Source organism: Pezoporus occidentalis, unplaced genomic scaffold (assembly GCF_034315485.1).
Source record: "Pezoporus occidentalis ecotype Australia unplaced genomic scaffold, CSIRO_AGI_Poc_V1 ctg25, whole genome shotgun sequence".
In the NCBI taxonomy this organism is placed as follows: domain Eukaryota; kingdom Metazoa; phylum Chordata; class Aves; order Psittaciformes; family Psittacidae; genus Pezoporus; species Pezoporus occidentalis.
The window spans coordinates 3,051,774-3,069,213 of record NW_026914394.1 but is presented as its reverse complement, the minus strand read 5'-3'; the positions used below and the strand labels follow the sequence as shown (position 1 = coordinate 3,069,213).

At 36.1% G+C, this 17,440-nt stretch overlaps 1 protein-coding gene across 7 annotated transcripts in view; it reads left to right on the top strand.

Annotated features, from left to right (window-relative positions):
- Positions 1 to 17,440, top strand: part of LOC134165953 (BEN domain-containing protein 5) — a 954,442-nt gene that overhangs the window by 383,315 nt on the left and 553,687 nt on the right. For all 7 annotated transcript variants that reach the window (XM_062623212.1, XM_062623211.1, XM_062623208.1 and 4 more), the window contains exon 5: positions 296 to 512. In XM_062623212.1, the coding sequence (XP_062479196.1) occupies positions 296 to 512 (217 nt within the window). The remainder of the gene's footprint in view (positions 1 to 295; positions 513 to 17,440) is intronic.

Below are 17,440 nucleotides of genomic sequence, written 5' to 3'. Positions count from 1 at the left end.
CAGTTGTGTGTTACTATCTCCTGCTATGGTGACTGCCAGCTTGGGCACCTGGAAAGAGCTGTGGAGACTGGTGCACTGGCACGTTAGCTGTGTCATGCACAGGCCCCTGGCATGGAGGTTGTCTGCATGGGCGAAATGCAGGCTCTGGGATCTGCTCTCCAGGTCCTGAGATGTTCAAGCTGTTCCACTTCATTTGAATAGAGGAAATTTGAGTCTCACATAACATTCTTGTTCAGATTTCTTATGTCAATATATGTATATGTTAATGTATATATATGTTGTTTCTGTTTTTTAGGCAAAGAATTCCCTCTAAGAATGTGTATTATTATCGCTGCCCAGACCACAGGAAGAACTATGTCATGTCATTTGCTTTTTGCTTTGACCGAGAGGATGACACTTATCAATTTGCTTACTGCTACCCCTACACCTATACTCGCCTTCAGCACTATCTTGACAACCTACAAAGGAGGAACATGGACTACTTTCGCAGAGAATCACTAGGACTCAGCGTGGTAAGTAATAGGCATGCTTGCCAACTAGCAAGCTTCATTATGAATGTCTACCCGTAAATGCTTACAGAGTATAATTCATCATCCCTGCTAATGTACGCACACACACATATTTGTTTTACTGCTATCAGTGACACATGAGGTAGCATACCTGAATGGTGAAATGTAGAAAACTGCTAATTTAATTTCACATAAAATATTTCCTTTGCCATATGCAAGGTAATGCTAAATTCCCATGTAGGATCTATTTATGTTGAAAGACATTAAAAGATGAAACTTAAACAGCTTTATTGAAGAAATGTGATCTTGGAGTACTCTGTCCATTTGTCTTTCTGGAAGAGCTTTTCTGTTTTGAAGGAAATACATGTCTTTGGAACTAGATTATAGCTTTTCTTGGTAAAATAATGCTAAGCATATGCAAACTACCTATCTTTTTTAATCTTAAAAATATCTGTTTGGGTTTTTTTTATGATATGAAATTGAAGGGAGTCTACTGGTCTCAGTATAAATCCTATTGGCCTCATGAAAATGAAGTGTGATAGTTCTGGTGTAGGAAAGAGGGTTAATGGTAAAGGCTGAACTTCTGCTCACTGTGCTATAACCTTTCTCTGAAATGTTGCCTGTACTGAGGGTTTGGAAAGCATGACTCAGCCGCTCCCAGATCAACTCAGAAATCATCAGATTAAAAAAATAATAGCTGAAATCTTGTGGGTTTGTTTGAGGATTTCTTTTATTTGCTTGCTTTTTTGTTTGTTTCGGTTTTTATTTTCACATTCTCAAACTTTATTGTGCACTTACCTTTTGTCTTAATCTTTTCTCTGAGATTTGACCTAAACTTACTCTGTGTGGGGGAGAAAAAGAAAGCTATGGTTCCTCTGAAGGCTGCTGATCCCAGAAGCTGGGGCTTTAAAAAGCATCCCAGTGTATATTGTGAAAATCAGAATAAAATAATATGTATAGCTTGCACTGAAATAAATAGAAGACTTCCAGCATTATAGTAGGCTATTGAGATCCCTATGGTGGCATAAAACTTGGAGGAAAACAATTGCTTATAAAAAAGTGAAAGCAGAATTTACAAAAGAAAGTGTTTTTTAACTCTTTTGTCAGTTAAATCTCTCGTTTTAGAGATGACTATTAGATATCTGTGAGCTGGCATTAATTATTAATCATTCCAATTAGGGGGACAAACAATTATAAGGGAAAAGGGTATTAAAAAATAGAAAAGTAAAATCTTCAGAGAATGGAGGAAAGAGCACTATCATCTTAATGTGTGTAGGGTTTTAATTATTTATCTTAGAGGACAGAGCTGTCATTAATTCTATAATGAAACTGAATTTGTTTCCTTTCACACTGAAAATAGTGTATAAACAGTCACATTTGCATATTCATCAAAACCCTGATCTGACTGATTAAAACACTGAGATAGAAGGATTTGTCTTTTATCTGCATTTTGACAGTCAGAGCTATACTCTTAAATCTTGTTAACGTTGTGTTACCGGTAGTTGCTAAATATTATTTTTCATATTTCAGCAAACCAAACAAACAGATGCCATTCAAAATGTGGCAGGAAATGTGCTGTGTGTAAGTCCTGATTTTATAGCTATATGTACACACAGAGTATGTTTTGCAGAAATTGATATGGTAACATTTTGCAGCTCACCATGCTGATCTGTATAAAAAGCTTCGGAATCAGGCTCGTGCTGTAATCTTTGTAAGTAACATTGCAATCTCAGAGCTTTTCTGGCTTTTCTCCACACACAACTGTCCTCGAACAGCTTGGTAATTTTATGTCTTTGCTGAGCTTGAATAGACAATTTCCATAAGATCTCTGCGAGTTAAATATTTTAACATAGAGCTTTGTTGCTATCATACATCTTTAAATGGTGAAAAACAGGATCCTTCAGCCTTCACTGCACAGCTCTTCATAAAAGCAGAAGCTGGCTGTACTTTAGAGAATTGCGTGCCATACAGGATAGATTTAGAGCAAAGAAAGTGAGCTCTGTTCCTGCTCTGGCCCCTTATGTAAGGTAAGAGGAATCAGATTGGCATAAAGAGGCCCTTAGAAGTTCTATTCCGGGCGAAGGGATGATACCCCTGGTAGCACACAGCAAAAGGTAACTTAAAAATGCCATCTGAGGATAAACTCTAAAGTCCTTATGCTGGGCACAGGGCTGAAGCAAGGTAGTATGTTAGGGGAAGGCTGTGGCATATCCGTCTGGCTGACATGGAGCCGCCAATACCGTCGGTTCACTCCAGGGGAATTTTACAGAAGTTTGTGAAGATGGAGAATGGTTTGAAACAATTTTACTTCTGGATAATGAAGGTTTGAGATGTGCTTTTTGGAATGAACAGAATCTCAGCACAGATCTTTGTGGGTTTTAAATTTTATTTTTCTTCGTCATGGAACAGTAAAATGCAAGTCACAAGAAACCATGCCTAGATGATTACTCCTGAAGGCTTTCTGAGTGCACGTTTTACTGCATGTAATGTTTTCAAGGCAATCTAATTTCTAATCTAATTTCATATTTTCTCTAAAGAAAGTACTATGCCTCCATTAACTCCTTAAATACTTTCACTAATTCTGTGAAAATTGAAAGTGAAATATCAGTATGGGACATGTAATTGTCATTAGGATGCAGAATGGCAAAGTGGTTCAGAGCCAAATGGCAAAGATTCCCATTGCCAGTGTCAATGGATAACTTAGCTGTTCTATTTCTGACCTTTTAATGTTTGTACTCTTTACTTCAGAGAGCTATCCCGCATTCTAGATGTGCCAAATGGCCTTGAAAATAATCTCTCCTGCAAGCTAGCTATGATGGTCACCCAGGTATCATTTAAACTCCCATTTTCATTCTGCCATTGTTTGCCTTAGGTAACTTCAGACTTTCTACTGTTTGTCCCAACAGATCATAAGTTCAAAAGCTTTGAGCATTTTTTTAAATGGTGAAATTAGTTTTCTTGCATATTATCAATGTGTCTCTCATCTCTGCATGTATTGTGCAACGTAAAACAGCATAATATAATGGAAATCATATAATGGGATAATTTTAATATTTCTGTGAATATGTAAGCACAGGCTCAATTTACACTTAAAAGACCCATTTTGTAATACTTACATAGTCTCATGTGCAGTTATGTGTAGCATTACAGTCCATATTTCAGAGTTAGCAAAATTTTTGAGTGTGTTGTTATTTGAAGCAAGTAATCTAAATTAGCTGTGCACATTTGAACAGTGTGGACAGTCGATGAGACCTGCGCCTCTACTACGATTTCCATTATCACACATAATAAATTAAATGAGTTTTGGTGAGGCTGGCTCAACTCCTACAGCCCACTTTACAAATCACCATTGGCTTGGCAATATTTTAATCTCTCATTTAAAAGAGAGCCAAGATTAATTGGAGACAGATACTTCCTTTCACCCCATTAGGCACTGGTGCTTCCAAATTACACTTGAAGAGAATTGCAACTGCACATACAAACCACGAGCCTCAAAGGGACCTCCACAGTACACAAAAACCGGAATATGGAATTCCATTAAATTAAATATTAAACATACGTGCTTTAAAACAAAAAGGCAATATGTCTAATATAGAGCTCCGTAACTGAGCCAATCACTTAAATCAGGCATGAGGTACTGAGTGAAAGAGATTGGAACGTGCAGTGCTTTATTCTGACTCCACACCGCTTTGGTGTGTGCTTTTAGTTTATGTAAGTTACTCCTGATTTATGGAAGTATCAGGGAGATCAGAATGAAACTGTGCACCAGATGTCACACTGCTGGTTCATTGACCAAATATCCCTTAGTTACCTTCTAGACGACTGGGTACCCCAGTAAAAAATGTTGAACAGTTCCAGTGATACCTACTGGTCCATTTTTAACTGGTAGGGTATGCCTATTTTAAAGCATGAAGCAAAGAAAATAGACAGTCTTTTTAAGGTTAAATTCCCCATTTCTGTGTTCAGCATTAGGTTATGTAATAAGAGAATAACAGTTCTGTCAAAGTGTTCTTATTCAAAAAAAAAGGTTTCAGTATGGTGTATCAAACCTTTGAAATCATGTTGGTATCGGATACTGCACTTTCCAATAGATCTGCCTGCATCTAGGTTGAAATGTCATCTAAATGAAATTTGTGGCAATTTACTTGGCCTGAAAAGGGCCATAGAAATAAAGCTTTTAAAAGTAAACCAAACGTCTTATTTCTGTAGAATGTAAAAATGCGCCTTTATAGATCCATGTTCCAGGCACATTCTTTTTATTCAGTGGTGCATTCATTTACTCATATAGTACTGATGTTTCCATAGCACTCATAATATGGATGTTATCTGAAAACTCTATGTGAGATTTTAAATGTTCCTACAGGTATTTTCTTAGCTAGGTTGGATATCAGCAGAAGTAGAGTTGGACCTAAAAATAACACCACCAAAATTTCTTTCTGAAACGAAACATGATTTATAGTGTATAATAGCACAGTGTGCTAGGCAGAAAATTATAGAAATAACATGAAAAATAACAGGGAGCTATTCTATACCATCAGCTTTAAGGAAAATTTCTTTGTTAGAATGTAAAGGAAGTTCTGGGAGATAAACTAGCTTGTGGGAATCCTAGACAAGGAAAGATAAGTGGAACCATGTTACTGTTAAAAGTTGCCATCTGTTTGAAGGACATATACAACTGTTCATGGTAAAAAGAAGAAATACTTTGGTTTAAGTTGGAAGCAATATGTAGTTTTAGAAAAAAACTCAATAAAATCATACTTTACTGTTAATATTGTGCAAGGTTACTAAATGTTTTAACATTTAATTAATACTAACAGTACTAAATGTACTAACAAGCTGGTTATTTCTTAAATTTCAGAAAGAACACTGTTTCATGTAGTAAAATAATTTGTAGAAGGGTTTGCATAAGTTGTTGTTTATCTATGAGTAAAAGGTCTTAAATTGGGAAGAAGACTTCAGATCTTTGTCTGTTTTGTAGCTGGAACTTCACAGAAAAGAAGATATAAACAGAAAGAATCCATTGGGTTAAGAAATGACCTGCAGAAAAAAGTTTATGATCCCCTTTATTAAGAAGAAAACCTCCTGAAAGGAATGAGAGTAAATGATTTGTGTGTGGTGGTGTTTTCATCCATAGGTCCCAAGTTGCACTCTTTCATCCTATAGCGACATGGGGAAACCTTTGGAAAGTCAATGACCTTTCTGAAGTTCTCACTGGACTTTATGTAGCTGTGCAGTTTGGCCTTTTGCTTCATGGCTCTTCCTGTTTCCATGTCAGGCTCTTCGTTTCACCTTTACTTCACACTTGTCCTTCATCTGGCTTGCCCTTTCTTTGCCTTAAATCTAACCTTCCCTTTTCATTTAGTTTATACTTTCCTAGGCTAACTACAAGAAAGGAGTTGTGGCATTTATTTGCTGCTCATATGTTACTTATTCTGCTTTTCTCTGTCTCATTCATTCCCCTTATCTCTTTGAGTTATGAAGGGAAAATCCAAAAGATCTCTTAGGTCTTTTAAATGCCAGGACTGCACAAAGTAGTCATGTTCCCTTTTCTGCACTCAGTATCCCTATCTCAGTGCCATTTCATGTGACTTCATGTTCTGCTCTATGGCCTGTCTTCCTCATGTGTTTTGTGTTTCCTGTTTGCTCCATCCCCTGATATGTACACCCACATTTCCAGAGGAGTTGCATAATATGTGGTTAGTCCAGGCTTCAAGCTGGAGAGGAAACATTAATGATCCAGTCAGTTGTCCTGGCATACCTGAAATAACACCCATGTGCACGAAGGCATTTCAGGGTCTGAATTCTTGTTTCATGGCAATAACAAAATTTGGGTGAGGGGCAGGGTCTACACATTCCTATCCTCAGCTGCTTTGTTGGGAGCCGCACAGCTCAGTGTGATAGGTGTAATCTCAGTAGGAAACAAACCGGTTTTGTCCACACAGTAAGTTCAACCCCCGCATCTGGGCAGCTGCCTTTAGTTACTGCACCCTAGGCTTTTGGGAACAGGGAGCACCTATTTCATGTTCCGTGTTTAGAGCCTTGCTCACTAAGACTTCTTTTTTTGGTTGGTTCTTGGGAAATAACACAGTACAACCAGTTAATATCATTCAATCAAGCAAGTCTGAGGTCCTGTATATACACCAATGTCAAGCTTTTTATGTTTTTAAAATTTACCTAGTTGCCCTGAAAGATACACAGATATTTTCAAGATGCGTATGTCCTTTAGAAGCCTGTGAAAGCACTGCAATGCATTCATTCTTCTTTCATTTCCATTTACAGAAATTTGTTTTCCCTCTTTTGTATCACAGCATTAAGCAATAATTATCATGTTGATAGTGATGCTGAATGTACTTGCATGTAGAGGAAATCGTGCTATGTGGAGCTATTAGCTACATTTGCCCCGTAGCACTTTACTGCATTGACTCTGCTGGGATTTTGACTATATTTGAGTTGGTTTCTATTTAGATCTCCTGAGTGGTGACTGTGTAATGCATCTGCAGGGCTGGAGTTGTGTTTTAATCTGTGTTCTTTGGCTGTACACCCAGAAGATGGTTAGCTTGGCCCTTGTTATCTGTAAGGCTGAGACATTGGGATTGAAGGTTTATCTAACAATTTTAAAGTTTGCTCAATTCAAATGATTTGGATTTATGCCTTTTAATTTAACAAAGAAAAGGGCTATTTATTGATTTAGCTTCATACTAGCTACATAATGTTAATCTAATGTATCAGAATCTCCAAGTACCTTAAGCAAAATTCTGTTCTCGTAATTTGTATAAACTGATCATTGTGGCTCTGATCCAGCAAAACACTTAAGCATAGATTTAAACTTAAGCATGTTAAATAGTCCTGTTGAAGTCACTGGCACAGTTCATGGCATCAAGTTAGATATGTGTGAAAATGCCTTTAATCTCCAAAGTCAGAACAATCAACACTTTGCAAGATCAAGGCCTGGTGCCCTAAGGTTTTTCTGTTATCCTGTGCTACTGCTATAACAACATGACTACAAGGAAAAAAAATATCCTAGACTTTAAGCCCAGATTCTCAGTATTTCCAGCTAAGCCTACTTACAAAGTAAAGAGAAGTAATGATGTTTTCAGTCTCATATGTATGTAAATAGATCTGACTATTGGTTGATTTATATTACAGTTATTTTTAAATGTTTGTTTTAATAAACTCCCAGGGGCTTGCTTGTCTAACGTTTCACCTTTACCTGCAGAAGACTGACAGCTAGATTACGAGATTTGTTTGTAGAGTATGGAAAGAATTTACTTGCTAGTTATTGGTAGCCAATGGATTTGGCCAGTGACTTCATTCACTCTTTGTAGTATAAGAACAAAACAAATTCACAATGAGATTGATATAGTTTCAAATAACTTTCCAGAGATATGATATTCCTACTGGACAGGATTTTGAAGATTTGTGTGTAAGACTGCAAGCCATGTACTCCCACTTTGAACATAATGCCACAAATAAAATATTCAAAAATAAGCAAAAATGCTTGTCATAATCAGGGATCGAAGTTTGTACATACTTCCCTCCTTTAGATTCATCTTCCATCTTGTAATGGTATATATGTAATAAGTAATACAGAACCAATTCAAGTCTCAAATTTGATTTAAGGAAGCATTTATTTTTCTGTCACCTCAGTTTTGGCTATATCATTGCCTGTCCGTGCTTAGTAGAAGCTGGTTCAGGTAATGCATTCTGCAGCTCTTTTTACAGTTCTCTACAGACATGCTGCATGGTTGTGTGCAAAGTGAATCCCATCATCACTCAGCAGTTTTTTGGTTTTGTTGAGGGTTTTTGGTTTGGTTTGTTTTTTTAGGGTTATTTTGTTGGGGTTTTCTGTGGGTTTTTTTGTAGTGTATGTGTAAGGTGTGTACTTGAGGCTTTCTGCATGAGACATCCATGCTGATCCTGGAGTTCTTTGTTCTTGCCATGCACATGTTCAGTAGGGCTTTATCTCTGTTGTCCTTAAGCTTTGAAAGCTGAAAGCTGGCTCAAAAAAGACTTCAGTTTGTATGTTAGAAGGGAATCTGGGATATATCTTTGATTCACATAGGAATGAGAAAATAAAGAAAAAAAAAGATTTTGATGCAGATTTTTAGATAATGTAGAGCAAAATGGTGTGGTTCAGGTAGCCCAATCTGACTAAGTGCATCCTTACTGTTGACCCCAAGTATTTGTACATATATACTTGCAGGGAAGAACTAAGGCTTATGACAATATAATCGATTTATAGAAATCATACCTGGGAGATACTGTATGTGGCTTGTGATCTGTTCTTGATTGCTGTGTGGCTTTAATGGCCCTTACATTCCTGCACTGAGGAAAGTATTTTTGAATCAAAGGATAGTTCAATGAAGGACATCAAACTTGTATGTAAGGGAGGCTAGTGCCATCCTTATTTTAAGACGTGATAAATTCAAATGTATTTCATTTTAGAAGATCATAATAATACTGAAAAAAGAACGTATTTCTAGAAAATGGTAGCTCCTGTTAAAGTGCTGCAATTATCCACAAATACTGAAAGCAATATTTATCTTTGTTTTGAAGACAAAATAGCATACAAATAACATGAGGAGACACAAGCCTTTTAATGTAAAGCAGTAGGTACTTATTTGAAAATTGTTTTTTCACTTCTTAGGAAGTACAAGATACAACCTAAAGATTTTTTTAATACTCTTTAAAAGAGATATCTACTTGGCAAACAATCATACTGGTACATGAAAATAACTGCATTCGCTGATAAAGATCCTCTTTTTCATGTTTTCAAACAGCAGCTGAGCACCATACTGTGGCAGCAGAGAACAATCTGAGAAAATGAACACAGATTGAAAAGGTCTCAGTTACATGACATTTTCAATGAAAAAAAAGTCAGCCCTAGGCCCACAGTCAAAAGTTTTCCCTCAGAATTCTCTAGAATTGTGGATGTACCTTTCTACAGAAAGTGTTTGTTTTTCAGAACTACTGTACCTGCTGTTCTAATAAATGTGTAACATGGAGGAAGACAAAGGAGAGATACCATCAATTTCAGGATGTAAATTTTCTCCCCAGTTCTTTTCAACTTCTTATAAATTGCATCAAATTTTGCACTTAGTCTTAATTAGTTAAATTTTAAGCAGATTGCTATTTTCCCAAAATCTAAAGAATTCAGGATAATACATGTATTTCTTTTCCGTTTAGATTTTCTGCATTGAGGTGAATTATAATAAGGCATAATATCCATCATGATATTTTTTAATCAGCTTCTTAGTTCATTAGTAACAGCTACATATTGCTAAAGGTGTTGGGGTTTTTTAAACCTAAGTTACTTGGACTTAAAATAATAACCAGTCTTCTATGCATTTATGAATGCTGCACTGTTCTGCAGCATGGAATGAGGGAAAAGTGTTATGCCATCATTAAAGAAAATCTAGATTTTTATGGAACTTTTGGTCTGACAGCCTCCAAAATACTGCTAAATGTCACTGAGCTAAGGTTCGTAATATTCATTTGACTGTAGTGTTATTTTATAGTGAAGGAGGCCATTGCAGAAATGTAGTTCATTTAGAAGCATTCTGTGAACAGTCCTTTGGGGGTTCATTTGCTGAGGTTATTTGTACTAAACAAAGTTAGTTCATATGGAGTTTCATTTTAGAATCCACATAGAAAATTGCAGTCAGGACCATGGACAGTGCACCAAATCTGTCAAGTCGAGGCACTCACGCAGCATTTTCACGTACAGCTTTGATAAGCTGAATATACAAAATTCTTCCTCCATAAGTCCTGATATAAAAAACTGAAGCCCAGATTTTGACAGTTACACACTAAGAAGATGTTTACTATTTTGGATACCAGGCCTATTTATGACTGCTGAGCTCTTCGAAGTATTGTGCATGGTGGTTGAGAAAATAACTAGAAATGGAGCCTGCAATTTTGCACAGCTCATGTGATTCAAGACCTTAACTCTATGTTTCTTATTTGCTTCCTGAGAATGAAAATAGTCTTTAAGGTGTTATGCCTGATGGAAAATTTATAGGGATGTCAGACAAGACTGATTAAGGGCATTTTGGAGATTAACGAATGAAGACAAATCCAGAGGTTGATAATATAGTATTGGAAAAATAGGAGATATTTTGGCACCACAGATAGTCCCATCAAGATTTTTCTTATACCTGGACATAGATATTAATCCAAACAATGAATATTTCAAAATCACCAACAAGGTACTCAAAAGCATCACCTCTTCTTTGAGTGTTTTGACCGTTCTTTGAATCTACAGTGAGTGGAAATGCACAATCCCCGTATTGCCTGTAGACTGTCCTCTCTAAAGCTTATAGAAATGGTCTAGATCTTTAGCATGCTCTGGGCAACCAAGTTATCAACATAAAATACTTTGGGATCTTCTATGTAAGGACCATCTCTTCTTACAGGAATAAATAAAATTGTAGGGTCCCACACAATTTATAATTTGGGCTTCTTTTTTTTTTTTAAATTGTGGTGGTGCCTTCATCTTTATGAAGAATCCAGACAGTATATATCCTCTATCCAAAAGTAACAAACTGTTCAGAATGTGAACTCAGGGGAAAAGTATACGTGTTTTAAAGTTGTACTTTTTCTGCTGTTGTAATCATTCCTGCAAGTTACTGGGGCAGGACCATATTTGCCTTCAGCTCCAGCTGATTTTGAAATCCTTCAGAGCTTTAGGAAAAAACCTGCACATATCCTCTAAATTTCTTTTATAGAAATAAGATTTTGTAACAGCAAATAACACTGCAGAGCTGAACAAAATTGTCCTTTCATAAGTGAGACTTGGATGCACTCAGACCAAATAACATTGTAGACTCATATTACACAGATTTGTAGAAAGACAAAAAAAAATATAGTATTACATTCCTCATGGTCAAACAAAACTCTTATATGTCCATCATGGCTGAAATTCTCATTAGCCATGGCAACCAATGAAAGAAATGCATGGCAACAGATAACATTTAATTTAATGCTGACAAAGAGGTGGGATGCATTGATCTGTTTGGCAGAAAACTTCATTCTTTTTCATTCCTATAATTCATATTTTCTCATTACTGGTCACAGATGGCAAAATATAATTTTATTAACTATAACCATTTGTGGTTCGTCAATTAAATTGCAAAGAGTAGAGAAACTAGTTTATGCTGGCCATTAACAAAAACAAGTTAGCAGCTAGAGCTATAGTACAAATGGCTATAGATGTTGCATACAGTGCTTCAAGATCATTTGTTGCTATGACAATAATGAAGCAGAATAGCTGTGGTCTCTGAAATCTCAGATTTTTCATCTTCCCAGAGAAATACAGGTAGATACAAACTCTTCTCCTTCCTGCACGTTGGGTTTATGTAATTTAATATGGGAGAGAAAACAGGAGCTCCAGAGCCATGGCAAAGAGACAAAACAGGAACAAACTGGACATAAGTCTTTGAGAAAAATAGATGAGGTCATCCAGTTACCATAAGATACATGTAGATGTTGTCAGTAGCTGTTTGTCTTTCAGTGTCACAGATGAGCCTATGATGACATACAGCCTTTGTGCTTGCTGAACATTTAGACACTTTATGACAAATAGGCTCGTGTAATGATGATGCTTACCATATTTGGGATTATGTATTGCTACCATTACTTCAGAGGTCAGATTTAGCTTTTTGAACTTCAAATTAGGGTGCAGTCATCTTGAATCCCACAGTAAGCTTTGGGAAGATGTCTGTGATGAATGAAAGATACCCAGAACTGTGGGTTTTTTTCCTCATGCATTGGTAATGTTGGAGCTAAGGTTATTCCTTTTCTTTATAGATTATGAATGACTGAAAAACAAGATCCTTACAGCCACTGTGAATATTAAAGAACTTGAATGTGACAATGTTTGTGTTAAACATGATCGAAATACACAATACTTATCTTGTTTTTGAGACTTGATACTAATATGAGTCAATGATAGTTCATGACAGTAGATCCAAAGGCAATTTTTAATATTTAAATGTCCATAATCCTCTTCAAGTGAGCCAAGAAATACACTCAGGAGTGTCTTCATTCTGCTTCAACTCATCTGAAAATTCCTACTACATTTAATGAACTTTCACAAGGAGAGTGATTATTGAGAACTTACAGAATTTATATATAGTGTTGCATTTCCAGAATGGATATCCAACCCCTATTAATTTGCAGTTTATTAATTTAAAACATCTGTTTTACTAAGTACCAGAATAGGATTATTTCCCTCATCCTGATCTGTATTGAAGATATCCAGGTATATTCCTTAGACGAGTGAAACAGTAAAGAGCAACTGTTGGAATTCAGGACACTAGAAAGGGGAGATGTCTTACAGCCACATAATCCAAATATCAAAAAACTCCTTGCTTGAATCTAGTTGCCATTGATAAAATTCTGAGCTCCTTTTAAGTGCCTAGCTGTTCTGGAAGAAGCTTGTGTGTTTGGTTTCGTCCATCAGAGAGCTCAGAGACAGAATAATGTTCAATCATAATGTTAATCCCAGCACAACAGTTTCTACGGAAATAAATCTATAGAGGATTTGTTTTCCTTTCTGTGCAGGTGTATAAAGAATTCTTTTAATGGGTGGTGCATACACTGTCGTAAAAGAATAGACCCCTTTGTATTAAAATTACATGCCTGGGATTTTAACATAAAAACTCAAAAATCCCACTGTGCAAAACTGACTTAAACTCAATTTCCCTCTCCCCCTTTTGCAATGTCAAGATGCCTGAGTGCTCAAGTGACTGAAGAAGTACTAAATATTTAATGCATGGAGGTTGCATTAACTGAGTCTTTGATCTGAAACTTCTTAAAAACATCTTAAAAGCCCTTCAAAAATGGGTATTTCATTACAGTCACTTAAAATAGATTTATTTTATCAAAACATTCTGTCAGAAACCCCAAAGCTGTGATTAATAACCTACAGCATTTTGACTAGAGCATCTCCTAATACTTGTTACTTAGTATATCAACAGATTGCCTTTTTGTGGGTAATAAATAGCTGGTCCTGTTGCCTCTGTCTGGCACTTGCACATATGCAGTTTCTCTGCTGAGAGTTTAAACAGGTATATACAGCAAAATCCACAGTAGGATTCTGCATGTTGATGCTATTCAAACATAACATCTCTCATTTAGTTCTGAGATTAAATTAACTTTTTTCTTTGTGGAATAAATTTAGTAGGGCAGTTTTGTACATGTATTTCTGTGTAGTAATATTTACTAATATATGGGCAACATGAGCAATGAGATAGATCAATAATTAATATCATCCTGAGAAAAACCTATTTCTTTTTAATCTGTACAGTGTAATTTGAGAGCATCTCTGGCTGCGTCAAGACTGTCCTTTAGATTTTGTTTACCCTTCAAGGGCCTTAGACTACATTATGATGCTGCCTGGCACTTGCACATGTGCAGTTTCTCTGCTGAGAGTAGATGTGTAGAAGACAGTAGCATATGAAGAGGCAGATTCCTGCATGATGTGTTTCTATTGGATCCATTAGACCTTTCTTGAGAGAACTTGACCCATCCAAATCTGCTTTTCCCCCTTGTAGATTTCCTTCTCATTGGCTTTGTGCACCTCTAGATCCCACTGATATTCCCACTGTTGTTTCCCTAACACAGCATGAACACATAGTGTAGGATCTTAAATCCTTAATCACAAACCCCTTGGTCACTCTGGTGCTGAATTTTGAAATATAGTTTCTGAGTTCATGAGTTTTTAGCTCATACCCATATTTCTACTTATGAACTCCTACATTCTTAACCAGTGAAAAGGAAGCTGAAAAGATCCATTTCGGAACTAGTCTGTTTCTGTCTCCTCAGGAATTAGTAAATTAAAGCAAAATGTTAAGTGTGTTCTAGGATAATAAAGGAAATTAAACACTAGCTCTGAGCTCACTGCAAGATCATATGTAGTCATTTGCTATTATTTTCTCAAAGCAAAAATTAAGGATTTCTTGAGTCTCCCACAATATTGGTGCAAGGCACATGGCTGCACTCATGAACTGCTTTGAAAACCCATTCTGTGTTTCTTCAGGGAAATGAATCTTTGTCACTGTGTAGCTTGTGTAGAAGATGTTTTGCATATAAAAACCACGTGTAGATTGAATCCTGTTGTATAAAGCAAAGCTGGTTTTCTGTGGAGTTCTTTTGTAGTACCAACATTAAAAGGGTTGTTATAAATAAAAGTGGAATATAATTATAAATGCCCTTCTGAGGGGGGGAAAAATAAATCCTTGATTACCTTTGAATTCTTTTGCCCTTTAAAAAGGTTATATTTAACTGGTTCAGTTTCTTACTTGATGTGTTGGTTCCCAAGGGAAATCAACCTCCAGTACGAACTGTTTCAATTGGGTTACATGACTTTACTTTGTGTCTTGCATTTGTTAACAGACAGGTTATATAACACTGCTGGCCAAATATACATGGTGCTGTGTTCAGCTACCATGGCTACTCCTGAGTTGGGAGGGATGACCAGAGAAGTGGGTCAAAATAGTTTTGAATGGTTTTCAAAAGTTCTGCTGAAATTAACTGCTTCTGTTAATAGCATAAACTACTTGGAAATACACACTTCAGGACCAGTGTGAGCCTATAAATCTTAAACTATACAAATATTTTGATGTTCTACCTATCATTCATGAGGTTTTTTTTAATGACAAAGAAGTGAGTCAAATTATGCCAGTGGCATACAGTTTGTGGATGTGCTATTGACTGGAATGGAATTTCCTTGAGTTAGCCATGTAACTGAGAAAGTAATTGGAGCATGTGTGTGCTGCCTCACTTAAATGCAGGAGGCTGAAATTCTTAAGGGATCTTTCCCATTTCTAGGTAGTTTGATGTTGAACAGCTTTAGATTCATTATTCTTATATTTCTATCAAGTAATGTTTTCCTGGTGGAGGAGGAGATGAAAGGACCTTTTCTAAAAACGTCAATAACAAAAAAGAAAGGGAAGAAAAAGGGGTTTCACCCAGGCTTTTTATTAGCCACCGATCAGTAGCACCATGAGAGTGCCGTGTTTAGAGAAGAAAGGCAAGTGAGCAAGAATCTTAACTAACTAGCAGGAAGCTGGTTGTAGCATGTTGGTGTTTCGGCAACTGTTAAGAGAGGAGGAAACATTTATGCTGAAAATCAGCAAAAGCAGGAACATGTTTTACCACTATTTCCTATTTCATTTTGCAAGTCCAACATACTGCACATAGGCTCTGGAGATAAACTTAGACAAGTTTTGTTAATTGCATGGCATATAAATTGGAATGGGATGGACAATAAGCTATGGCAAATGATATTTTGGTCCAATATACAAAAATGTTTGTTTTTGAGATGATATGTTTGTGGCAGACATAAAAGCAAATTATTGTATAGATTGGCAACAATCTGTACGTTCCTGTGGTGGCACACTGGAGGTATCCACCAGTTGTGTTGGCAGCTAATTCCTTGCCATAGGTGATGATGTAAATGTTATTATCATTTTTACATACATAAATTCAGAGAGCTCTGTTAAAGTTTGTTGTGTTTCATTGCTGTACAGTCTATGTGAGTGAAAAAGAGCATAGGCTAAGATCGCATGCTTGTATTTCAGAGATGGAGAAAACTTTAAAACACTGTTTTTGTGAATTGACTTTTATTTTCTTTTTTCTTTATTAAAAATGCATATTCTACCCAGAAGGATTCCTAAAGGGATTTTAGCACTTGCTGAGTAAGCCAAACTACCAATATATTTCTTTAGTCACCAGTGCTCTTGGCAAGCAGTTATTTTTGCAGTCACTTACTGATTGCATTTTTTAGATAAAGCTTTTATGCTTTTTTAGTGTTAGATTAAAAAAAAGGAAACCATTACTTCAATTTTCAATATCTAATAAATTTTATTTATTAAAAAAATAATCCTTCCAAACCACTTTTTTTCTCTCTTCTTCCCACCCAGCCCCAACATAATCCTTTTATTCACTGTGAGCATGTCTTGTCTTACCTTAAGGCTGAATAAACGGCCATATCACATACTCTATGTGAAACCCATATAGTGACAGTTATATGTTACATTAAGTCTTTCAAAGTCCTTTTTTTTTTAAAGTATTGGTATAAATTGTTTGCCTACTTCTTTCTGTAACTTGTGTTTATTTAAAGTTGTTTAAAATGCAGATCAAAATCCATCTCTACATTCTATATTCTGGTTTTCTGTGTGCCTGAAGTTCTTCTACATTTAGTGATTAGACAGTGAAGTTAGAGTCAGGAATTTTGAATTATAGTTGCAGTTCTGGATTTGTTGTGTATATTTTTAGCAGAACACTGGCATGCTTTGTAGCTTGTTCGGTTGATGATTTGAGGGTTTTTTTCTTGTTAATACTTGCACAGGAATTTTGGATTAGAATGATGAAATATACACTTTGATGCTTCATGGTGTGGTCCCCTTCACAGCCCCACCCTTCATATTTGGGTTGTTTTGCTCATGCTGTTTTACATATGACTATCTATCATGCAATAAATTGATTTTCCTGTCTACTGTTCCCATCTGCTTAAGCCTTTGTATTCCTGCAGATCTCATTCTGCTCTTCCGTACTTGTACTTGTCCTATGTGTAATTTCTTTGTCATGACTAACTTCAGTTGTGACATATTTTGTAATTCTCAGATAAATGGTTGTTACATTTTAAAATGTGATCACTCAGTACTCTCTCTTCAGGTAAGCTATTGATTACTTTTTTTCCTCTAGGGAAATTATTTTATCTCCTTAGGTTCAGAGCAATTTTTTATTCAACAAACTGTTGTAACAGCTTTTTTTTTGCCCAAGAAACTTTTCAACACTGAAGAGATTGCGCTGTAATCACTTTTCCAGGAAAAAGACTTATCAAAGTATGATAAGACTGTTATCACAAAATCTTAGCTGAGAATTATCTCTAGAAGTAGTCTTAATTTCTTGTACGTGCCATCTCA